The 25,692-nt window shown below is 43.1% G+C and overlaps 1 protein-coding gene across 2 annotated transcripts in view; it reads right to left on the bottom strand.

Moving 5' to 3' along the window:
• Nucleotides 1-115: 115 nt before the first annotated feature.
• Nucleotides 116-25,692, bottom strand: part of Bicra (BRD4 interacting chromatin remodeling complex associated protein) — a 62,446-nt gene continuing 36,869 nt past the window's right edge. The window contains exons 2-8 of one of the 2 annotated variants that reach the window (XM_064679789.1): nucleotides 13,956-14,119; nucleotides 13,640-13,882; nucleotides 8,107-12,154; nucleotides 5,249-8,045; nucleotides 5,044-5,157; nucleotides 4,846-4,984; nucleotides 116-4,782 (exon numbers count right to left, since the gene is read on the bottom strand). In XM_064679789.1, coding sequence (XP_064535859.1) covers nucleotides 2,287-4,782; nucleotides 4,846-4,984; nucleotides 5,044-5,157; nucleotides 5,249-8,045; nucleotides 8,107-12,154; nucleotides 13,640-13,882; nucleotides 13,956-14,119 — 10,001 coding nt within the window. In that variant the 3' untranslated portion in view covers nucleotides 116-2,286. The remainder of the gene's footprint in view (nucleotides 4,783-4,845; nucleotides 4,985-5,043; nucleotides 5,158-5,248; nucleotides 8,046-8,106; nucleotides 12,155-13,639; nucleotides 13,883-13,955; nucleotides 14,120-25,692) is intronic. The other variant, XM_064679797.1, reaches the window with a different exon arrangement.

Raw genomic sequence — 25,692 nt, 5'->3', positions numbered from 1 at the left:
AGGGCATGAGTAAGTCGGGATCTAAACCAATTAAACTCGATATAGTAATACACACAATTTGAATGGTACCGGTACCACTCAATCATTTACTTACAAACTACGTGTCTTACGAGTATATCGTAATTTAGTCACATTCCATACCAAAGCTTACTAGGTTTTGTAGTAGCTGGTTGTTTTTTTTTTTTGCAGTTGGGGTGGAGTTATTTAAAGTAGTAGTATTTATTGTAACTGGATTGCAATAATACGTGATACGGACGACTGATTACTCAAGTCAAACATTTTCTGTTTTGTGGTGTGAATCTTATGCGCGGCTTCCTAACATTTACAATATTTGGATTAAGTTCGTAGTTCTTGTTGCTTACTGTTTATGGATTCATGTATCTGTTCTAAGTTGTGTTACAAGCTAATCAGACATCGATATTTAAAACGTGGCACAAATCACAAATCAGATTTGTGGCAAGATGAAGATCAAGATACAGTGATACGATTCGTTTACAAATATTTTTTGTGATTTTTTTTTTTTTTTTTTTGTTCTGTTATTGAAGTACAATTTACACACAACTCTATGCATTTATAAGTATATCATTTACAATTTATAAATGATTTAAACTAAATTTGCTAAAATTGTGATTTTTACTTTTGAACTGCTTTTGGTTTGCTTCGTCGTTCGTCGTTTTGTCATCTGTCGGAGTCATTCGACTCTTGAAACTCCCTAAATTTTCATTAATAATGTCACCCGTAGTCAAAGCCAAGGTGGCGCTTGGCTTACAGCTTTCTAATTAAAATTGAGCACATTTGTTATTCGAATTATTAATGCATACATGTGTATATTTTTCTCAGTGTATTTTGTTTGTTAGCTCAAAAGCAGACAGACGTTACGCGTTTTTTAAATAATATAAATTTAAATTGCTTAGATTGAATTTATTAAATTATTTTAGTTTACTTTACGTATTTGTGCATGCTTTTTTATAAACATTTATACACTAAGAGCAAATCCTTTAATTTGTATTAAAAACTGCGATTGTTGAAACTGACGCATGCTTCACATATATATATATATATATATATATATATATATATGTACAAATGCTTAATAATAAATAATTTAATGTATATGTTTTCAATTTTGTTGTATTGTATATCGATTTTTGTTGTTGTATTTCATTTGTTCTCATTTCAACAAAATTGGCAACGTAGTTACAATTGGTTTGCATAATTCTAATTATGAATTTTGAATGCTCTCTCGATTGGCATATTCCTCCCAACCAACTTAATTGTGTATAACACAACCAATCGCGTGCAATAATTTAGTCACGAAATGCGGCACACTTGATAGATACGAGCCCTGGCCCATCCGTATTATATATTTTTGAACATAACGTATTTTTGCTCTCAGTTTTGGAGCTGTAACTTGGCATTGGAACTTATCAGATCAGATCACGTGTACGAAAAGCTTTATATTTAAAATCTCTATCAACAATTCAGTAAAAATTTTCGGACAATTTAAGTGTAAATTAGCCAATTTAGCCAAACAATATTGTTTAGTACGTCGGCAAGCGTATTTACTAATCTTCGGCACGCCAAAGCAATTACTGTTTATTCTTTTATAGGTTTCTTTGATTGGTTTACGTTCCTTTTCACTTGTTGATAGTTAAGATATAATTTTAATAAATTGTCTAGGCATTTTTCACTTATTTATTGTATCTATATAATTTGTATTACATTAGAATTCAGTTTACTTCTCTAAGAAGCATTTCATGCTATTCGTCGTTTTGTTTTCAATTCTCTGCGTTAATTGCTTTTCACTATTGACTTTTAAGGACCTGCTGTCCCATAATAATGCATTCGATTGTGTGACTATAAATTTATAAAAATAATTACCAGGCTGTTTTGTCATTATCTTTTAGTTTTTAAATATTGTACAAACACATTGGACTAAAAACGAAAACAAGAATTAATACAATTTATACTACACATTCAACTTAGATCTAAAATGAAAATAAAAATTGTACAGAGCAGGATGCTAAAATGTGGCAACTGTTGCCAAATTCATTCAGCACAGTGGACAACAACTAAAGAGAACAAATAACATGCAAAGGGGGCGGGGGGGGGGGGGGCTTAATATACAATCAATGTGTCATTGCCTTGGGCAGTCCTTTACAAGGTGGTCGCGTTGAATTCCAGTATAAGACTGTTGGCTACAGTTGCCGTTGCCGCCGGCGGCAGCTCGACAGCTATGTTTTGTGCCGCTCCAGTTACTGTCGTTGTGGATGTATGCAGCCCAAGTCAAGAGGTCATAATCGACTTGACGGCATCATCTAGGCCAGCGGCCACACAGCTAAAGTCATTTAGCTGCGCATGATGCTGAGGCTGTGCCTGCGACAAGCCATGATGGAGTTGCGCATGATGCTGCAGATGTGGCTGCTGCTGACCCAGATGGCCCTGCAGTAGCTGCTGCTGCTGCTGTTGTTGCTGCTGCTGCTGTTGTTGATGATGATGATGGTGATGATGATCGAGCAATAGGTTGCCGCTGGCATCAGCTACCGCACTAACAGCTGGTCCGGCACCACCACTGATCAGACAATCTCCCATATCCTCTCCCAGCTGACGGCGCCTATTGTTCACCTGCTCCTGCTGGCAACTGGGCAAATTGGCCGCTTGCCGCTGATCGTCCAGTATACTGTCGCCCAGAAAGGAGCCCAATGAGAACTGCAACGAATCACCGCTGTTCTGCAGGTTCAGTATGCTGTCAATGGCACTAGCCACATGCCGACTTATATCGTCGTCGTACTCGCCAGTCACCACTGAGTTGGCGCCCATGTGATTCACATGCAGCTGCGTCTGCTGTGGCTGCTGTAGCTGTTGTTGCATGCTGTGCTGGTAATGTTGATGCTGCTGTTGTTGCTGCTGCTGTTGCTGTTGCTGCTGTGGATCCAACAAGTTCGCGAAAGCCTGATGATTGGCAAAGCTATGTTGCTGCTGCTGCTGCTGCTGTTGTTGTTGCTGCTGCTGTTGTTGCTGCTGATGTTGCTCCTCCATTAGCAATTGTGAAAAGGCAGCGGGTCCGTTATTGGTCACGCCGTCCACACCCATGCCATCGTGCAACGCTAACATGTCAGCATCTAGCATGGCATGTTGCGGGACCTGCACATGCTGCTGTGAGGACATGGGCGACGAGGACGTTGACGAAGCCGTGCACAAGCGCTTGCTGCTGTTCTCATCCTCCAAGTCGCTGCTCGAGCCCATCAACTGGCCATTCCAATGGCGCTTGCGTGCCTCCCCATTGACCAGCATGTTGTGCGCTTGGCCATCAACTGTGCTGGTGTTACTGGACATATAGTCGCTGTAGTGAGCCTCCATGCTTTGCATCCAACGCGGGTTATTGTTGCAGTTGAGCTCAATGTGGTGCTGTTGCTGCTGTGCTTGCTGATGTGATTGCTGCTGTGGTTGTTGTTGGTGTGCGTACGTCTGCTGCTGCTGTTCGCTGCTGTAACCGGCGCTGAATCCCGCATCTGCCGCCCAAATATTCAGTTTGTTCTTGTGACTCGCTGTTGGCGATTTTGCATCGCCAAATATCTCATCTAGATTTGACTCAATGTCGTGCGCGTCACTGCTATTCTTCACATCCAAATCTACCGGCGACTCACCAAACATAGCCTCCAGGCGCGTCTCCACTGACTTTTGTACATCCGAATCGCTGCTAAAGAACTCACTGATGGCCGGATGATGATTCGGTTGATCTGCTTGCATAGCCAACGGCTGTTGACGCTGCTGGCTGCACGAAGAGCTGCCTATGGGCACGTTGTTGTTGCCAGCGTTGCTGCTGTTGCCGCCAACATCACCGCCACAACTGCTGCTACTACTGTTGCTGCTGCTATTGCTGTTGCTCTGATTGCTCTTGTCAATGCAGCCATTGGGAAAGAGATCGGACAGATGATTGCCATTGCTCAGCAGGCTGCCGGCGTTGTTATCATACAGATGTTGCTGTGACAAGTGTTGCAGTGGCGCATTTTGTTGTTGCTGTGACTGCAATGCCTCATTACTCATCAGATTAAGCTCTTTTTGAAGACAATACCAGCCATCGTCATGATCTTCATGGCCGATGTTATTACTTTTAACATGTTGTTGTAGCTGTTGCTGCTGCTGTGGATGTGGATGCTGTTGCTGTTGTTGCTCCTCTTGCAATACATTGTCAGCGTAACAGTTCTCAGCATTCTTTACACCAGCTGTCTGCATTTTTTGCTCTACCTTCTTCATAATAAAACTTGGCGTCAGCTCCGATTCGATATCAAAGTTATCGTAGTCCTTTTTTATATACTCAGGGTTGTCCTTGGAGCTGTTGAGCTGCTCCTTCTTAACAGGGTCACTCGCAGAGCCATTGTTATTGCTGCTAGCCTCCGCCTGGCCCTGCCATTCGCCATTCACCTCCCGCTTAACATGTTGCTGCTGTGTTTGGTGCTGCTGCTGGGGCTTGTTGTATGCCTTGTTCACATCCGCACTATTCTTAAGCAGATCGAACTTGTCAACAACTGCTGCTGCTGTTGCCTGTGCTACTGATTCGGACACTCTTTCCAATGGCTCCGATTTGATTTCATCCTTAACTTTGGTATCCATTTCCGGTTCATACTCGGCTATTGCATCAGATCTCAGCTCCTCTTTGAGGTGCTGCTGCTCCTTCTCCAACAGCTCCTTCTCCGCGTTGCGTATATCACTGATCTCACCCTTCAGATCGTCTATCATCAGCTGCTGCACTTGCAACAACTCCGAAGTGCGATGCGGCAACTGCAACAATTACAAAATATTAAAAATCTGTTTTAAAAGGAGGTACTCATCTGGAATATTTACCGTTGACTCTTGCAATAAAATTTCCTGGAATTTTCCATTTAGCTGCCGGAACTTATCGCGAAAGCCCAGAGCAGTTGCCTCGAATTCCTCATCCTCATCGGAGTGCAGCTCCACATCGTTCTCATGCATGCAATGATATCTGCAAATAAGCCAAGAGTTAGTTAAGATATACCAATAGAAACACTTCCTGCAGCTCACCTGATTAGCCTCTTGACTGCCTCGTCCTTGGTGCGAAAGGGCTTCACATAGTCCGGCTTCAGACAGCTCTCCTGATCCACCTCCAATTGGCGCACAAACCTGCGAATAGAAAGTCTATTAATTTATAATATAATATGGTCTTAACTAAGTGTATTCAAGTTGGCCTCATTTCTTTAAAATCGGCATTTTTCAACCAACTACTCACAAGGAGAGGCGCGCAATTTTTGGTTTTGGTGTGGGGAGCAACTCCTCCGGCTTGGGCACGGGCAGAGTCGGCAAAAATACGGGCAGTGTTGGTAGCGTTGGGGCAATTAAATTGCCCAACGCTGTCGCTGCGGCTGGCGGTGCTTGCGATAACGGCGGTAGTTGTTGTTGCTGCTGTATCTGATGTTGTTGTGGGGGTTGCAGCTGTTGCGGTTGCAATGGTGGCATGGCTAACATTCCGCCTTGCATGTTGCTACTATTATTGCTGCTGTTGCTGCTGCTATTGCTGCTAATGTTACTGCTGCTGTTGCTGTTGGATAGCAGATTGGTGGAGCTGGCAAAGATGAGCGGTGGGGGTCCGTTCTTTAAGCAGGCGGCGGGCTGTTGTTGCTGTTGCTGCAGCAGTGGCACAGACATTACTGTCGTTTTCTGTTGCAACATGTTGACTGTTGTATGCGTTTGCTGTTGTTGTTGCTGCTGCTGTTGATTGGACGTATTAGATTTGTTGCGACATGGCTGCTCCTTGGGTTTTGCTTGCGGCGTTTGTTGCTGTTGCAGGTTGCAAATAGACGCTGGCTGCTGCTGTTGTTGCTGCTTCTGCTGCGCTAGCTTTTGTTTGTTAGCCAATTGCTGCTGCTGTTGATGTTGCATGGGATAAATGTGTATGCGCTGAGCAACATTAAGTTGTTGTTGCTGCTGTTGTTGCTGCTGCTGTTGTTGCTGCTGCTGTTGTTGCTGCTGCTGTTGTTGCTGCTGCTGTTGTTGCTGCTGCTGTTGTTGCTGCTGCTGTTGTTGCTGCTGCTGTTGTTGCTGCTGCTGTTGTTGCTGCTGTTGTTGCTGCTGCTGTTGCTGCTGTTGTTGCTGCTGCTGTTGCTGCTGTTGTTGCTGCTGCTGTTGCTGCTGCTGTTGCTGCCCATTGATAGCTGCTGCAGCTGTAGCTGTGCTGGTGGTGGAATGATTGTTTGGTTGCACCACATTTGCTAATATAACACCCCCAGCTGTTGGTTTCAGTGATTCTGCAGATTGTGGCGCCTGCTGCTGCAGCTGTTGTTGTTGTTGCTGCTGCACTTGCTGGAATTGCTGCGGCATCAGGCTAAAGCTGCCATTTGCATTGGGCGTTGGAATCATGCCCTCCGGAGTTGGCACCTCTTTGCCCGAAGCCAAGATACGATGCTGTTCCGCAAACAAACGCTGCAGCGCCAAATTGATCTCTGCATCCGACATAGGTTTGTTGTACATGGCAATTGCTGCCGGATCCACATCTGGCGAGATTGGCAATGTGGGCACAAAGGACTTGTTCTGCAGCTTTATGGTAAGGAACTGTATCTGCATTTGCACCGTGCGGAACACCTGCTGCATTTGTGGTGTCAATTGGATCGTTTGCACGCGCGAAATTGTGTTTTGTTGTGGCTGTTGTTGGGGTGCGGGTTGCGGCTGCTGTTGCGTTTGTTGTTTAGGCTGTTGCTGCATTTGCGCCGGCAATTGCAACTGCGTGACAACTGGCGATGCTATTGCTACTCCACTGCTGCTGTTGCTACTGCTACTGCTGCTGAGCACAGAGCTAGGCGTTGAAGTTGTTGCTGTTAAGCTGAAGCTGCCGCGTTGTTGTTGCTGTTGCTGCTGCTGCACAGTTGCTGCTGCCCCTGTAGGTTGCTGCTGCAGTTGCTGTTGTTGGTGTTGCTGCATGGGCGCTGTGACGCCCACCAACTTGGTGCCGCTTGTTGTCTGGAATGGTTGTATGCTATTGCTCATTATGGTTGTTGTTGTTGTGGTAGTTGTCTGTCCGCCGCTGGAGCTGACAACAACAATCATCTGCTTGCCGCTGGCCACATTGGGCTGTACTATTTGAACGGGATTGTTGTTAGGCTTCTGCGAGAGCGGATCAAGCTTCGGCATGGGCTTGACAACGCTGGCATTTTTCAGACTGGCCAGCTCGGCTGCCGTCGGCGTCGTCTTGGGCTTACGCACAGGCTTTTTTTTGGCTACGGCGCCTGTGCTGCTCGCAGTTGTTGCCGTGCTGCATGTGCCCGTCGCCTTTGCTGGCTCTAGTTTGGCCTTACTCTGGTCTATGATGGGCGCTACATTGGCCACCTGTTTGGTCACCGTTGTGGTATTCGTTGTCGTATTACCGCTGGCGGTTAATGTCGTTGTTGTTGTCGTGCTGATGGGCAGACCCAGGCTGAGACCATGTCCGTTGCTGATAGGCTGTATGGGATGTACGATCTGCTGCTGCGGTGGCTGAGGACGCAATGGAATGGGCAATGTTGCTGTCGTCGTCGCAGCCTGCTGTTGCTGTAGCTGTGTGGGCGGCAGAGGATTCACATCGTTAAAGTGTAACTGACCCAGCTGCAGGCATTGCGCCAGCTGTTGTGCATTGATGCCAGCGGGCGCTATCAGCAGCCGCTCCGTCGGCCCAATTGATGCCGCCGTTTGGCCAGCACTGATGGCCGTGATCTGATTGGACACGCTGTTCAGGCAGAACAACTGCTGTGTACTGGGATCGATGGGTGGCAGCGCCACATAACGTTGAGCGTTGTTAACCTGCGGCTGCTGCTGCTGCTGCTGTTGAGCCTGTTGTGGCTGATGTGGTTGTTGCTGCTGCTGCGGCTGTTGCTGTACGAGCAATTGCGGCGTTGACGGCAATTGTGGAAAGTTTAAAGTATCGTTAGTCTTAGCGGGCATGGTCGGTGGTTTAATTGAATTGTTTGTGTTGGTGGTAACGCTGCTGCTGCTGTTGCTGTTACTCAGCAGATTGCTGGCGGGCGCGGCGGGTGTGGACAGCTTTCTGTTGTTAGTAACTGCAAATGGGTAGAGGATAGAGTTAGCATGAGAAAAGTAGCGTTGTATGTAATCTATTACCTTTGACTTCGCTCTTTGGCGCTGCTGGTGCTTTGGGCAGCTGCTGAGCTGATGTTGTTGTTGTTATAGGCAACTGCGTCTGTTGCGGCTGTTGTAATTGCAGCTGCTGCTGCTGCTGTTGTTGTTGTTGCTGCTGCTGTTGTTTCTGCTGTTGTTGTTGCTGTTGTTGCTGCTGCTGTTGTTGCTGCTGTTGTTGCTGCTGTTGTTGCTGCTGTTGTTGCTGCTGTTGTTGCTGCTGTTGTTGCTGCTGTTGTGGTGGCGGAGGCGGGGGCGTTGGCGCTGGTGGCTTGTTGCTGTCCATGCGCGTTGGCTCATTGATGATGGTTACATTAGGCAGGGCGCCCTTGAGCAATGCCTGAAGTATAAGCTGCGATTGGTGATCCTGCGGCGTGTTCGGATCATGACGCAAAATAAGCCGCTCGCAGTGCTCCGACACGGCCAGCGTTAGGCTGCCTGTCAGTTGCGGCACTAGCGCCGCCGCGGAAGCAGGAGAACCCACGGAAATGGACACATTACCCGGCATCCCCGTGAGCTGTGGTGGCAATATAGTGGCACCACCTGCCGTTGTCACAGCTTGCAATGGTGCCGCTGCGGCCGGCGGCGTGGCCTGTGGTATGGCCACCAATTGCATCTGGCGGCCATCGCTGGACAGCTTTATTGTGGCAGTTTCCGACGCAGATGCTGCTGTTGCTGGCGTTGACTGAAAGACGAGCTGCGCTTGCTGTGCAGCAATTGTTGTTGCCGTCGCTGCTGTTCCTGCAGCTGGCACAGAACCGCCCATAACGGTGGCTCCAGGCGGCAGAATTGGCATTATTTGAATCTTATTCTCTACGGCGCTGCCGACGGGCATCGCTGACTGATGATGATTCTGCACCTGCGATATCTGTATGTTGCCAATCTGACTGGGCACGGTCGTTGGCGTACTGTTGCTGCCACTGCCGGTGCCACTGCTACTGCCTGCCAGTCCAAGGCCGTGCGGCAGCAATATACTGGAACTGCAAGTACTGCTGCTGCTCACAGGAGTTGTCAATGTGATGGTGTTGACAGTGTTGACGGCGCTGCTGCAGCTGCTCCCATTGCTGATGGTGGTCGTGGTAGTGCTGTTGCTGCCAATGATGCCATTGTTCATATTGTTGTTGTTGCTGCTGCCGCTGGCATTGCTGACGTTGCTGGCACTGCTATTCAGCATGTCCTGCTTTTTGGTGTTGCGACGCACGGCGGGTTTGCGACGCGGCTTAACCGCGGCCGTCGTTGCTGCTGTTGCCGAGCTCGGCGCAGTGGCTGTCGCTGTTGCCGTTCCAGTTACCGTGGGCGTGGTCAGCGTTATACTTGCCGCAACGGAGGTCGGCTGCAGCGTGACACTGCCTATGGTTTGGGCCTGTGTGCCCAGACTGAAGCTAATCGTTGGCGCCGGCGTTGTGGTCTGTATGCTGGTGCAGATTTTGGCGCCAGCCGCAGCGGCGGCTGCTGCAGCGGCTGCCTGCTGGGCGAGATGTTGCTGCGCCTGCCGTTGAATTTCCTCGGCGGTGGGCAGGCGCGGCGTTGATAGCGTATACGGTGGTACAGTTGCTCCAGCGGAAGCGGACGATGCCGCCGCAACATCGCTTGGATCAATCTTAATGAGGATATTTGGTATTTCGGTGGCTTCGTTGACCGGCGCTGGTGCCGGTATAGTCAGCGTGAAGGGCAGCCCATCGCTGCCGTTTTGGCTCGGTATGGAGATCATAATATCGTTGGAACTGGGCCCCGTTGCCGCATTGACTGCAGCTGCTGCTACTCCGTTGCTTAAGGGCGCCGGTGGTGGTGGTGGTGCTGCTGGCAGCGATTCCTCAACATGGTGGTTGTTGTTGTTGTTGTTGATGTTGCTGCCGCTGCTGCTGCTGCTGTTATTGACTGCGGCTGTTGCAGAGCTTGTGACTGCATCCATGCCATAGTCTTCGTCGTCGTCATCATCCTCCGTAATGCCGCAGAACTTCATCACATCGCCGAGATCTAGTTTGCCATTGCTGGCGCGTTGTATGTGTGTGGGCGGCGGCGATGGCGACTTCAACTGTGCCGCCTGCGTTTGCGTTTGAGTCTGTGCCTGCGGCGTGGGCGTTCGTGTAAGCGTCGTTGTGGAAGTGGGCGTGGCAGATATGGCGATCTTTTGCTGTGTCGCTGCCGTTGCAGTTGCCGCTGGTGGCTTCTTTTTGCGCGGCCGCGGCTTCTTCTTGGGCTCGACAATCTGCTGATGTTGCTGCTGCTGTTGTTGCGCCTGCTGCACCTGTGTCTGTGTCTGTTGCAGCTGCTGCTGCAGCTGATGTATTTGCGCTTGCTGCTGCTGTTGTTGCTGATGCTGCAGCTGTATGGTGGCCATGGCCGCCTGCTGCTGCGGCGTCGGTTGACGCATTGGCTCCGGTGTAACGGCCAGCGGTACATGCGCTGGCGAGGATTGAGCAAACAGCTCTGCGGAATTGTTGCCGTTGCCACTGGTCGCTCCCGACGCTGTGGACTGCTGTGGTGGCTGCGGCGTCTGGAAGGCGCTGGCAATCTGTTGCAGGTGCGCGCCAGACAACTGATTCAGATTGATGGTGGCGCCACCTAGTGTCTGTTGTAGCTGCGAAATGGCCGCCAGTCCATTCGGCATTTGTATCTGGGCAATGCCATTGCCATTGGCAGCCGCTGCAGCGGCTAGCTGTAAATTTTGCAGCTGTGCCGCAACACTCTGACCCAGTAATTGGGTGTTGATGGTGGCCGTTGTGGTAAACGGCTGAGATCGTGGCGTCTGCGCCGCCAGCGCCGCATGCAGACCGCTTAGCTGCGTGCCAGTCTTTATGGCGCTTTGGAATTGGCCGGCGGCAGCCGTCTGCTGAATGAGGTTGCCCTGCGAGGACACTATAAATGTGGGTGTGGCAGCGGCTAGCTGCATGGTGGCTCCATTGGTGCCCACAATACGTAGCAACTGCTGTTGTGCCGGCTGCTGCAGTTGCGGCTGTCCACGCGAATTCTGTATAACCAGAGAGGGCGTCGTCAGCTGTGGCGTGGGTGGACGCAATATGAGCTGTACACCCTGCGGATTCTGCTGCACCAGGACGGGCATCTGATTCAGCAGCAATTGCTGTGGTTGTGATGATGTCGCTGGCAGCAAAATTTGCTGCTGTTGTTGCTGGTTGTTGGCATTGTTGGCTGCAGCATTGAGCTGTGCCTGTTGTGGCTGCGTCGACTGCGAGATCTGCGGCAATTGTGCGTTGCTGTTACTGATATTTTTGCTCTTCGACAGCTGTTGCATCGAATGAGATCCCAGTTCCTGTTGCGGCTTGGGCAGTATCTGTTGGGGCGCCTTGCTCGCCTTCGTGGGCGCAGTGGACAACGAAACGCCTGCATTGCTGGTATAACGTTGCTGCTGCTGCTGCTGCTGTTGCTGTTGCTGATGCTGTTGCTGATGCTGCTGCTGATGTTGCTGTTGTTGCTGTTGTTGTTGTTGCTGCTGTTGCTGCTGCTGTTGCTGCTGCTGTTGCAGATGCTGTTGCTGAAGCGTCGCCTGCTGCGTGGTAGCTATGATTTGACCCTGAGGGCCCTGAATGAACTGAAAAACTTGCTGCGGCGCCTGCTGCTGCTGCGGCCCGCTGGTGATGGTGAACTGCTGTGGAAGCATCTGTACGGTTTGAGGCTGCGGCGTTGGCGGTTTTATGGCAGCAGCAGCAATCGCGTTGCTGGGGCTGGGAATAGGACTATCCGCTATCAGCGGACTACTGCTCTGATACTGTTGGAACTGCAAGTGCTGCTGTTGTTGATGTTGCTGCTGCTGCTGCTGTTGGCTCAGCCCCGAAGTAGTGCCCTTTTTCGCTTGACCTTTTGGGCCACTAGCCACATTTGCTGTCGCAAACGAAAGGGGCGTACTGATTGCCGTTGCATTCGGTTGCCCATAGCCGCCGGCTACCGTCGAAATCGAGGTGGGCGCCGCTGCGCTGGTGCTAAAGATTTGCTGCTGCTGCTGATGTTGCAGTTGCTGCTGCTGTAGTTGCTGATGCTGTTGTTGCTGGTGCTGCCCAGTCCGCTTGTTGCCCTTCTGGAAAACGAATGAAAATTTTTAATTCAAATTCATTCATTTTGACAATCATTAACTACACTTTGACGACTTGTTTGCCAAGGTCTTAGAATTTAAAAGCAATAAACAATAAAACGATTAAATCAGAAATTGATGTAAACATGATTGAGCAGCTTAGACAGCACCATTAAGCTGTGATATTTATGAGTTGATTTTAAATAATATAATAACTAACTTGTAAAATTAATAATAAAATTATGATTATAATAATGATAATACAATTAATTATAACAGTTATAGTAATAACAACAACAAATAATATTAATAATAATAACAATAATAATAATAATAATACAATTAAAAATAACAGTAATAATAATAATAATAATAATAATAATAATAATAATAATAATAATAATAATAATAAAATTAATAATAATAATTTGTCAAAAAGTTGACATCTAGTAGATATTAGATAAAAGAACTTTGAATTGAGCCAACAATCATTTAGATTGTCATTGGATAGGCCTATTATGAGATGTGGGCAAAGTAGAGAATATATAAGAATTGTCTTAGTGAGCTAGTGAATCTTGCAACCGAAGCAATAAATTTATTTAACTGCATAATATAACAGTTATTAAAATAATTTTCCAATTTGGTTCCATGGTGTCAACAAGAAGCAGAAAGTTCTATTCGATGACCCTTCTTAAGCCTAAAGATTCGAGTTTAACAACAAAGTTTAAATCTTCTTTAAGTTAAAATTAAATGCGTTTGATTAGGCTTGAACCTAATAAATAAAAGAAAAATAAAACACGTATGATTATCGCTATTGCAAACAATTCTATAGATAGTGTACTCTGTGTTTCTTCGATTATTGGCCCCACTCTATGGGTAATTAGTTTTTCCTTTCGTTATTAATTTCGGTGTTAAGCGGGAAATGTTCAGAGCATATATATGATATCCAAATGTGTGCAAGCTCAACAAGCCAAAGATTCTATCTCCAAAAATGCGGATGCTTTTTCAATTTTGTAGGGATTTTCTACAAGATGTAATATTCCGGATCTTCACATACTATGCAAGAGTTTACATACCAAATCTAGTGGCTATAGCTCAAAAAGCAGAATATCGGTTTCATGAAAACGGGAGAGTTTCAGATGCTTTAAAACGAAATCAATCTTTTGCTGCACCAGGAGGACCTACATTTAAAATTTTAAGTCTCTAACTCTTAAATTTTGGAGCCTATTATATAGTTTGCACAAGCCCGTTTTCCCCATTTTACCTATTTTGAACGGTTATAAAAATTAAAATAATATTCAAGTATTAATTATCCATAAAAGTTAAATAATTTTGTGAGGTAATTCATTAAACTTGCATTTTATATACAAGATTGCATCAGCTTTGCAATAGAATGTAAATTTGTTTCATTATCAGTTATCAGTGCTCCAATTTGATAGGGATCTTATCTTATCAGGAGGGTTGTAAGCGTTGCAACTCAATTAAATATACCTTGTTCAGTTGTATATTATTGGAGCCGACAAGTGTGGCGTTCAGCTCAGTTCCGATTGCATTATTGTGGCCACTGGCAGCGGCGGCGGCTATAAGACCGCCAGCTGTCACGCCAATGACCGTCGTGGCAGCGGCCGGTGACTGTGAGGGACTCGGTTGAAAGACAACGGTGCCGGCATTGGGACTGCCATTTGTGAACTGATGTATGGATTGTCGCCTGCCAGGCGTCGCCGCCTTGCGCTCCTGTAAGGGATCAGATGATTAATGGCTTCCACAGAGATAACCCATAAAAGCAAGTAGATGTGATTAGACTTACGTGTTCCTGTGGATTGCTGTTGGCGTTTATTGCATTGCCACCGGCTACGAGCACCACATCCTGTGGGAATGGCGATAGAGATGGTGATGGTTGCAGGCGTGGACTAGCTGAGATCGATGGCGATGGACTGGGCGTCAGAAACGGACCCGGAGGAGACAATATTCCTGCAAATACACAGGCAAAATAAAGAATTAGTACTCATTGAATAAACATGTACGAGTATGTATGTGCACATTAGGAAGAAGTGCACTTATTCATGGTATTTTATGGGACCACCATTGACCCACTAATGTCAGGGTCCAGGCGTGTTTATTGGCCGACTGAGTATCGTGTAACCGAGGGCCCGCGAGTTGTCCATAATGAACACCAAGGCAAGGCATAAGCATCGACAACCATTTGGGGCCAGCAATCTTGTACGTGACCAGAGCCCAACTGAAAACATCAGATAGATACAAGCGAACGACACACAGCAAACAAGCAACAGAGTATCTTGCAGATACACACTCTCAGGCCACACACTCACGCATACACAATCTACTTGTGTAAGTGGGCAAAATTGCGCGCCATTTCAAGTTTGTTTATTTTGAAGCTGAAACGCTTCAATTTGCCGCCGGCTGGGCCATCACCCGCATTCCGCCCTTGCCCCGTTCAACAGTTGCCGTTGCTGGTGGCTGCCTTTGTGCATACAAAACGAGGCAACTTAACACATTTCGAGGCACCAACTAACCAGCTCAGCAGCGGGGAGTGAGTCAATACAATCACATATTTTTGGACAGAGCCGCGAGTCCAACAGAAACAGAAACAAAAACCAAACCAGTTTCTTGCACTTCTTCCTTTTCAAATTGGTTCGCTTTCTTTTTTTGTCGACACCCTCTACCTTGTTGAATGTCTTTAAAGAATATAATAAGGTTATGCACATAATAATCTAACTGGGATCGAAAGCCTTCTCACATAAGACGAAAGAAAGTTTATAAATTTATAAATTTTAAAAATATTTTTCTTTATTCCACTAAAAAAAATCTAAAGTAGTTGAATGGAGAAAAGTAGAGAACAACCGAAAGCGAAATCGACAAACAGACAGTCTATCTTAATTTTTATGAAAATCATGTAAGTTATACTTAGGATCATGAGAAGCACATAGAAAGGCGCTCATAATTCAAATCGCATATTTGACTGGTTGCAAACAAGAAATCAATTTTTGAACATTTTATTCAACAAATGAATCAATTTGCATATTATATAAATGCAGAGCGTTTATTTTCACCCTCAGAATAAGAAAGCAATAAAAATCTTCACGTGATATCAGAAACAGTCGAATTCCCACCTTAACGATACAACAATGTAAAACTGGGATTTGGAATAAGGCAACTTAATAAGAAGCATAGTTAGTTACAGGGTATCTCTAAGTCGTTAGCTCTGAATTAAAGTTCACTTATTATTTATACTTATTTTTCTGTTTGGTTTCTGTTTTGTGTTTGTAATTAAGTGTTTCTTTTGCCAGCTTTTTTCGAAAATTTTAGTCAACAGGCAATCATTTGTCTTAGACATATTTACTTAGGTCTGGGATGTGGCCAAGTTTTTTAGAATATATTGCTTGGAAACCTCTTAAGTTTAAACACGTTCATAAGTTGAGAAAATGTTCGTAAAATATAGATAAACACTCTTTTCAAATCAAGAGATATAACTTCATACTATAAAGAATACGAGTGTTTTTTGATGATGATACGAATAAAAGACAATCTAGAAGCTATAAAATGTATTCATGGAAAGTATATCAGGAAATGCCAAAGTAAGAGATACATTGATATTCGGTAGACATAAAAAAAAGATAATCTGAATAAGATGTCATACAGAGCGTAAAAGTAGCTACCCAAAAAGGTTTTTGGATGCACGTGCTGCCGTTAAGTTAAATCAGCTTTTAAATATTTAACTAGGAGGCGTTCCTGAGGTACTTTTTCAATTAAAAGTTCAATTTTGTTGTTGCTGCTGCTAAACATATTGTTGCTGTTGATGTTGCTCTTGTGGCAGCAATTTATATATATATATATATTTATAAATATATATAAACATTGCTTAGAAAATGAAATGAAAAACCAACAACAGAGGCGATCAATTTACATAATACCAAGATTGGTTGTCCTTTTACAACTACTGAGGGACATCAGCAGCAGCAGGTAGTATTCATTTGCATAAGGCCAGGCCAAAATGGAGCTAGCGAGCATAAGAAGCCAGCGAAAGGCATATGTCTGATGCAAGGGTGGAGGCGGGAGGGCTCCGTCGGGCAGACACAAAGAGCGAACGGGCAAAAAATAAAATGAGGAATTACGGATAAGGCGGCAACAGAAAAACACAGCGAAAAGCAGGGCGAAGGCGTAGGATAAACGAGCATAAGCATCAAAGAGCTGCCATCGCCTCTCCTACATTGCCGCGGCTCGAGACGTTGTCAGCGATTGGAATTGAAGCATGAGACGAATCCAACGCTAAGACCCCCCGCCTGTCCCGCTCATAAACATATGTACGTATATACGTGCATTTGTGTGTGTAGCTATTGCCGCCATTATCGACAGCAAAACAAAGCATAAGAAGAATTTAACAAGCGCAACTGCCGTCCGTTTACAGCTGCCCAGAGCTAGCAGCGGGAGATGCCGTCTTTCACATCATTCAACATGCACATACACACACACACACACACGTACATACACTCACATCCGCATAGTCGCTTACTGTGAAATTGTCCTGGCAACGTTGAGAGTTTCATATTTTTAGGCACTGGGCACAATAATTTTCGTCGGTGCCAAAGCTCAAGACGTCTTTGCTGAAGACGAGACGACTGTGCAACAAAGCGTGTAGCGCGAGCAGGCGATATATGGGTGGCGGTGGCAAGGGAACAGCTGAAGGAACGTTGCCAGCAGCAACGTTCATCAAAAGCCGCGCCGCGTGTGCTCTTAATAACAATAAGTGTGCATCGGGGGGAGAGAAATATCCAAATACGAATAAAAAATACTTCTAGATGAATGCCTCACAATTTTTTAGGCATGCTGTAAACTGTGTCGAATTATTATCCAAAAGCTCACGAAAATCAATCAATTATTTTTTAAACATTCCATCTCCGAAATTGAACTTTTATAATTTTGGAATCAGTTACCAATCATAAAATTATTACTGTGGAAAACCAACCATAAATGAATAAAGAAGAATGTAATATAATAGCTAACAATAACTACTTTATATTATATTAACTTTTTATGAATTATTATTAGTTATTAGCATGATTTCCTTTATATCCTTGTAGGGGGTATAATATTTTCGTAATAACCGCATCGAAGGAGATACTTCCGAATTCAAGAATTATATAATATTCTTGATCAATATCAATATCTATGGCCGAATCGACTTAACCGTTTCTATCTCTCCGTCTGTTCGTACGTCTGTCTCTATGCAAACTATTCGATCAGATTTAAAGCTATCGTCATGAAACTTTGCATAATCCGCCTTTCTGTTGCAGGCAGTACATACAATATGTCGGAACCCGTTACAATATTATATAGTTGCCGTATAAAAAAGAAACAATTCATAAATGAAAAACTTTTCTGTTTATTTTAAAGTAATCTTCTTGCATATGAGCCAATGGTATCAAGATCACCAAATTCAATAATTACTTCATTTAACAGTAAGGGTATTTAGTTTTCGGTTTGCCAAATATAGCCGTTCATTTTCTGAACATTTTGAAAATATTTCCTTATATTAAAAGAATAAAATTCATTGACTAAACATTTCTTATGTCGAATTCGTAGATAATCAAATAATCTGATTTAAATTGCAATTTTAATTTCCTTTTTTCTTTTTGCCGCATGCCAAGCAAGGACCCAAACTCAGGCAGACAGAAAGGCGCATAACTATAACGAAACCTTTGTATAGTAGTTATTTACCTATACACGTATACATATGTATATATAGAAATACCTAAATATATACATATGTAACTAAGGAGTACATGCAGCGAAAAAGTGTAATTTCATGCTAACCAAAACCACGAACGCAACTTGCGCACAAAATCCAAATAAGAGGAAAAAAAGGTTTTTTTGCGATAAGCAAATGAAAAACAATTTTATTAATGACGAAATTTCAATACCCTTAAAGATATATGCACTTCAATTTGCACTGCAGAACTATTTGAAACAAGCAATGTACATGAAAAAACTGCGAGCTTATAGAGAATATATTTCGTGATCTAAATAAATGCAAGCATTATGGTTTTACAATGGATGTAATGTTGGTGTTACATAAAAGTGGGCGCTATATAAAAGTCTATAAATAAACTGTGGGAAATTTTCTATGCTTCATTAAAGCATTTTCATATGTTGAATTCATTTTAATTTGATTATTTATACTTTTATAATAGTTTAAAAGAAAATAAAAATAAAGACAGAATGTGAAGAGTAAAATAAACTTCTTAAAATAGCAATGGAATTTCATTCGAAATAACCATTTTAAACATATGATTTAAGGAAAAGGTTTTAATCAAAGCGCATAGAGTGCTTTTTTTGATTTCTTCAAGTATAGAGTTTAATACATATGGTTTCTATTGGGTAGAAATTTGTAGATCCTTTGTATTCTATTTCTCATAAAGAGTATAAAAAACCAAAGCGAAAATCGAGTAAAAGATGTACACTTGATATGCACGTACATACGTTCAGAGATACTCGAAAGTTTGGCTAGCCGAGACGCAAATGAACGCACGGATAGACAGCGAACGGTTGCATGGACGGTTGGATAGATGGATGGATGGCTGGATGGTTGGATGGATGGTAGTTAACTGACTGCCCGACTGCATGCCTGCCCTTCTGCCTTTCTGCCCGCCCATCTACTTGAGTGTCTGACGAGAACAGAGGACGACGACGACAGCGGCTCGGAGGCAGGGCCAAATGTTGCCACATTATTTTGCATTTTGTGCAGAAGCATAAAAACTGAGCCAAGCGGAGTTTGGGGCAGGGGGGCAAAAACAGAGTCAAACAGCGGCTGCCCGCGCAGCAAGATGAATCCTATTTACGAGGCACCACTCACTGACTGACGCTGCACACGCTGTGTGTGTGTGTGTGTGTGTGTGTCTGTGTGTGTGCGCATCTGTGTGCATTTGCTCGAGTATCTGAAAGTTGGTTCTGTGTGCGCCGCTTTGCTGCCTGTCAAAGTCAGTAAAAATTTTGTTGGCACAAAAAAAAGAAGAAAGAAAAAGAAAATGGCAAAGGGGAAAAGGGAGAACGAAAAAATGGTAAACTGCAAAGGTAATGGAAAGTGTATTGCGAGTAGTTTTTGCTTTTTGTTTGTGCCCCCGCTTTGGCAGCAGTCAGAACTGTAGACTGTCGACTGTTGCCACAATCCTGGCACACAGTCTATTCTTGGGCCCTGCTGTTTGGGCGGCCGTTGATGCCTTCAAGGCGCTTGGCTTGTTAAGCAGCATAATTGAATTAAGCTAAATGCGGCATGCCGAGCCAAGCCGACTAAAGTAGACAGCCACAGATACAAATACAGTTTCAGATACAGATACAGATACACACGCATATTGCTCTACTAGGATAGTCAAACCCGACGTCTTGTCGCAAAAATGTGTCTTTTAAGCGATTTTTTTTTTTTTTTTTTAGGTCGGCAAGTAATTTAATTATGCATGTTTACTGAGCTTCTATTAAAAGAAGGCAAATGGATCTCAGTGCATTCAAAAATGTTCCTTATTAACGCGAAAACAACATTTTGTAGGGTTTGTATCTTCATCGTCAAAAAGATAGTGCTGCGATACTTTAGTGAAGACTCGGTGGATTGTTTAATAAACAGGTGTTTCATAATTTTTTTCTGTTCTTTGATTGTTCCAATTGTAAATGTGTCCGGCCAGAGCGAAATGCTATTTATCTGAAATGTAAGTTATTTCCTCTGGATGAAGGTTAAAGCTATATAAAGGCGATATCTATGCAAAGATATTACCTTTTGAAAGGATTGCAATTTCCATCTTCCGATATTACGTTATAGGTTTAAAAATACGTTTTTCTTAATTTGTGGAGAGCATACTAAATTTTGCATAAAAAAATGATTTTAAACAAGTTCTTCGATTGATATACAAAAAAAATATATGTTTCAAAAGTCTCTAACTGTTAAATTTGCCGAGATCCCCATTAATACTGACAGGCGGACGAATCAAGAATATATATACTTTATAAGATGCTTCCTTGCGCCTACTACAAACATTAGCAAAAATATTTAACCCAATTTCAATGCGTTCAGGGTATACAAATATAATAAATACCATTCAGTTCAGTTCGTTGTCTTTGTTCTATACATTGTTTACTATTCTTAAGCCGAACAAACTTTTTGTTATTATTTTAGGGACTACTAAAATGTATTTGGTTAAGTGACTTTCCAAATAATATTCATAAAACTAATTTTTACTGCATTCGTGTCACTGCAGGAACTTCAGCTCAACCCGCAAGTCTAGCTCAGACCCTGGTCTCAAATCTGAATTTCAAAGAACATGCAACAAAAAATTATTTATTTATATGCAAGCGCAAAAACACACACGCATCCACACTCAGGACACTCGAGTTGCAAGAGCGTCGTCGTTGTTGCCGTTGGCTGCTAATGGGAACAGCCACGGAGTTGGGCTACTGAATGGGAGGGAAGGGGCTGGAAGCTGAGTCGGGCCTCTGAGTCCACCTTATGGCAACAGTATTATGCTCTCGCATGTTTTATAGTCTCTCCTTTGCTGTGTCTGGGTGTATGTGTGTGTGTGCTTGTGTGTCCCATCCTTGTTGTTTCATTTATTTGGTTGACTGGCATAACCTCAGCCTCGCGGCTCCGCTGCCATGACGCCTGCTCCTACAGCTCCCTCCGTCTGCCCACTTTACAGACTCTAAGTAGGAGCCGTTGTGTTGCAATCAGCGAGAGGAGCGCGACGCGGAGACGAACTGCTCTGCCCGGCTGCAGTTTCTATTGTCACAGTCGAAACGAAACAGCGAAACGAAGGAGCGACCGTCAGACTGTCGCGTCGACCGACCATCCGACCAGCCGTGTGACAATTCGACCTCAAAAGGACCAGGCCCAGATCAGGGAGACCGGGCAGAAAAGCAACAATAACAACAATAATAACAAAAACAACAACAACAACAAGGAGTTGCAGCCGAAGCTCGCATTTTGTCATCCTGTTCTCTTGTCGTGTGTATGAACTGTTGATGGTGTTATGGCGATATGTCGCTGACTACCGACTGGCGTCCACTGCCAGAGTACAACTCTTGTTCCGCCCCGCAACGCCTCCGAAGTTTATAAGAAGCAGCAACAACATACAGAAATGTTTGTGTAAAAACAAAGCGCAGGCAGCAGGCATGCCATACTGGATAAACTCCGTTGAGGAGAGCTGGTGAGGGGCTGGGTATTTGCAAAAAAAAATGACTGCGTCTCCGTTCATACAGCTTGGGAGCGGGTCGGATAAAAATGAAATAAAAATCGATAAGTGTAGGCACGTTTGAATGGTTGCTCGCTAGGGGTAGGCGGTAGATGGCAGGCGGCAGGCGACAGGCGGGCAAGTGTGTTGAATGATGAAGAGAAGTTACGTGAGATCCTCTTTATAGCCATGGCTATTATTTGTGCTCAGCCTGTTTACTTGGTCCTGTTTGTTATTTCTTGGAAAATTCGTCGACCCTTATCGGCTATTTTTACGAGTTATATGTCTAGTTCTTAGAATATTTTAATATAATTAGCTTCCTTTTTGTTTAATATAGAATCTTCAATCGGTCTACAGTAATTAAAACCTGAGCATGTTAATGAGAGCGATATATTATTGTGTTTGTAAAGACTTTCACATTATTACGAATCACCTCTGGAAACAGCTCTAAAACGGAAACATGCGAATTTGCGAGCGTAGTAAAATATTACTGCTATAAGTGCTAATTATAAACATTTTGTGTGCCCTTTGATGACAGCGTTAATGACAAGCACACATAATACCCGCAAAGCGAAAGGGGGAAGGCTTAAGCCGTATTACGCATACGGCATGTAAGCCGCACACAAAGTGCATTTAAAGCGTGCCAATTTAACAAGGCAGACAAAAGGACGCCCAGGAGCAATCAGTCGCTGCAATTAAAAGCGTAGTCCTTGTCCCCTCATCTCCTGGCACTTGAAACTCAACGACCGGCAACAAAAATATAAAATAATTCATGTCTCGAGTGCTGTTGAAATGAGTTTGAGTTACCAGTTTTGTGACCAGGTGAGTGGGCGGGCATATAATTTGCGCTGAGCTGGCTAGTCGAGCCGTCGATGACACCACATCATTATATTCATCATTATCATTAACAGTTTGAGCTCTCAAAGCAAAAATAAAACCATTCAAAATTTATTCATTCGTTCATGCACTCATTCACTCTTAGACGGCAGATTAGCCTAATTACATTCAGTAATCGCTTGACTACAAAACATAAAAACAAACCTCCTTCAGATAATTATTTCTATTGGGCTTTGTAAATTTATATCGTTCACTCCTGAATGATTTCATTAAAATTATTTACATTTTGCAGTATTAAACTGGTATTAAACTTTTGACAGAAAGCATAGGGCGACTTTGAAGAGACTTGCATCGAGTATTATACATTTTTTTGTGAGATGTACAGTACATCAAAGAAAGTATATATCCTAAATTATCATGACGACCTCAGTCATGTCTATCCTAGTAAACCTAGTTTTTCAGTTTTTAACGTAATTTGATAGAACAAGACAGTTATTCTATAGTTGGAAGTACATATATATTTTTTTCTACAGATTCAATTAATCAATAATAAATCGACATAGATTTAAAATAAAGTTCATTTTACAAGAGCTTGGCACAATTTGACTATTGGTTATAATTTTCATAATACAAGCGGCATTTTGTTGACCTCAAGAAAACTCGAAAAAGCTACCGTAGAGCCCAAAAAAACTTAAGTTATTTTATAAACATCAGCAGATGCGTGGTGTTGATCAGATATCAAAGTATATTTATTTCGCTAAGTAGTTTCTTTGCTACATTCATTTTCTTTAAACCCCTATTATATGTTTTTCCTTCCATAATAAGACTCCCCCGAATGCGAATGCATTGCCCACAGTCAAAAACTTTGTTCCAGTATAAGATTGCTTCATTTTACCAACTGTGTTTATTAATAAAATAAATATCTGCGGTTTATTTGCCAAAATGTATTGAACCAGATTTTGAACTAGGTAAAAACGGGCTGAAAGTGGTTTCATACTAGATTTCATAATCAATCATTGAATAAATCTGCATGACAAATTTCATTATCACCGAATCTTAATCTATTTTAAGTTCGTAAGAAGTGATAAATATTTCTTTATGGACCTGGTATTATGTACATGTTCGTATCCGTTCGGAATCTTACGTGCATCTCTTCTGTTTTAAGCGATAGCTGTGCTCAACTCTTGGACGAATTGTTCTTAATGTAATTGAAAAGGGTGGCAGACAAAAGCCATTTGTGCATAGACACCGAAATGAAGCGCCAATTGTATTTGCCTGCCTTGCGCTCAACAAAAACAAACAAACAAACAAGGCGTGGGGCAATCAAATTAATTTAGTTTATGCATTTTGCTCGCCTGTTGACGGACGGGTGGCTTTTAACGGGAGCATGGGGAAGGTACGCGAGCAGGAGGTATATAGCCCTTTTGTGCAGGAGCATATAACGTACTAAGCGTAAGGCGCATTAAATATGCATTAAATTGCTGTGGGAAATGTGCCAACTGATGTTAACGGCCTGACAATAACTGCAGATATTAGACATTACCGGAGGCAAAGCTAATGGGTAAATGGATGGCGTATTTACAATTAATCAATACGCAACACAAGCAACACAGCAATAGCTACAGCAACGACAATCGCAATGAGTCACCAATTGTGCTCACATCAAGAATTTGTCAAGTCATGGCATAAACAACAACATTACACATACGCCGCATGTGACTGCCAAAAAATCAGCCACCTACTAGAGGTGCCACACAGCAGTCACCGGCCCACAATCACAGCTGCGATTTAACACACACACGCACACACACAAGTGCTCATGTGTGTGACGTCGTATTTTGCTGACCGCGTCTAAATGGCAACGTCATTAACACGTCACGCGTCTTTTTAAAAATACAAACAAGTCAGCGTGCTTTAATCGAGAGCATCCAGCTAGAGGATACCCTATAGATAGTTTCAATTTGCCGTAACTTTAATGTGTACCTAATACACAAATTCTGTTGTGGTTAGTGCTATGTTTTTAAAAAATTTAAATCAATTGGAAGATTGCGTCGAATCAATATACATATATGGTGTCCCTAGTTTTTATAATCCTATGCAAAATATTTATTTCCTCCAACGGGAGAATTATTGAAACGGATGAAACTATAAATTATACATATTTACGATTTTATAGTACCTTATCACCACAATTATCGATAAAAGGGGGTTCTTACAAACTTTCCTACGTCTAATCAACCTTAGTCTTTGTTTTGCATTGTATGACAATTCAAAAGATTTTTTTATAATTAGATACACAGCCGGGCCATTTTTCACTTCTATAGAAAAAGATGAGCCTTTGTATTTGGATAGGAAGATTGTTTGGTTTTTACAGGGCAAACTCTTACACCTCTCAGAACTTTCCTTCCAAAAGATCAAGAAAGAACAACATTTAAAATCTTCATATCTGCAACTGCAACGTACTATTACGAAATCCGAATGAATTTTCTAAAAAATATGATTAACCTTATTAGCGCTTGGTTTGAAAAATCTACATTTAAAGTATGAGTAACGCCCTTAGTTGAACAGACCGACACACAGGGCTATGTCGAGTCTGATTCTTAGTTATGTATCCCACAGTTTTATCCTTCATTTTATAACTTTAACCATTTTAATTGGACAGAGGGTAGAAATATATTAAAAAAAAAAACGTACGACCCACAACACGGAAAATCACATGGCAGCCGACAACAAAATTTTTTTTGGGGCCATTACGATCTGGCTGTAAGGCTTTGGCACTTGTCACCTGCCTAACACACAGAGCACGCATTTAGTGTTTGGTTTTCCGCACATTCGTGCGGTTATTGTGTGGCATGTTTACTGCTTGCCACATGTTTCTGGTCGCTGTTAGATTGCTTTACGAGGGTCTGGCATTGACAAGCAATTAGCTTTGCAGCATTTAGACTTAAAGCAATTATTTAAAGACTGAACTTTGAAACTTCAGCAAGCAGTTAGTATACTATATAACGGAGCATGTTTACTTCTATTTACAACGTTCCAATTTTTTAAACACATGTCACAGTCATTCGAGAAAATAAATCGCAGACTCGCTTAAAGTAAATTGTTTTCACTCCTAAAGTAAGTTCTCAAATTAAGATAAGCAAATAAGTAGACAACAATAATAAATTTAAGTTATAATCTAACACATTTTACAAATATATATATATATATATATGTATATATATAGATACGATACAATAGCGGGCATTATCCGGCCTTGCCCGTGTCAAGTTTTGTGCTTCAGATTTTAAATATATCTTTCTTCCCAGGTTTTCGGAGGAAAATTTAAATCTACCAGTGCCGTCTTGATCTCCCATCAATTTGAAAATATATCCAAAGTCAATCGAATCAAAAGGAAAAGTTGAAATCAACAATTTCCACTCGTATTGATCTAGTGGAGAGAATCTTAAACTTTCGTTCACTAATTGTTTGACCGCA

Source organism: Drosophila montana, unplaced genomic scaffold (genome assembly GCF_035044405.1).
Source record: "Drosophila montana isolate Dmon_TW-CO22-7 unplaced genomic scaffold, ASM3504440v1 contig_1264_1, whole genome shotgun sequence".
Lineage (NCBI taxonomy): Eukaryota > Metazoa > Arthropoda > Insecta > Diptera > Drosophilidae > Drosophila > Drosophila montana.
The sequence above is the reverse complement of the archived record's forward strand: the minus strand, read 5'-3'. Positions and strand labels throughout refer to the sequence as shown.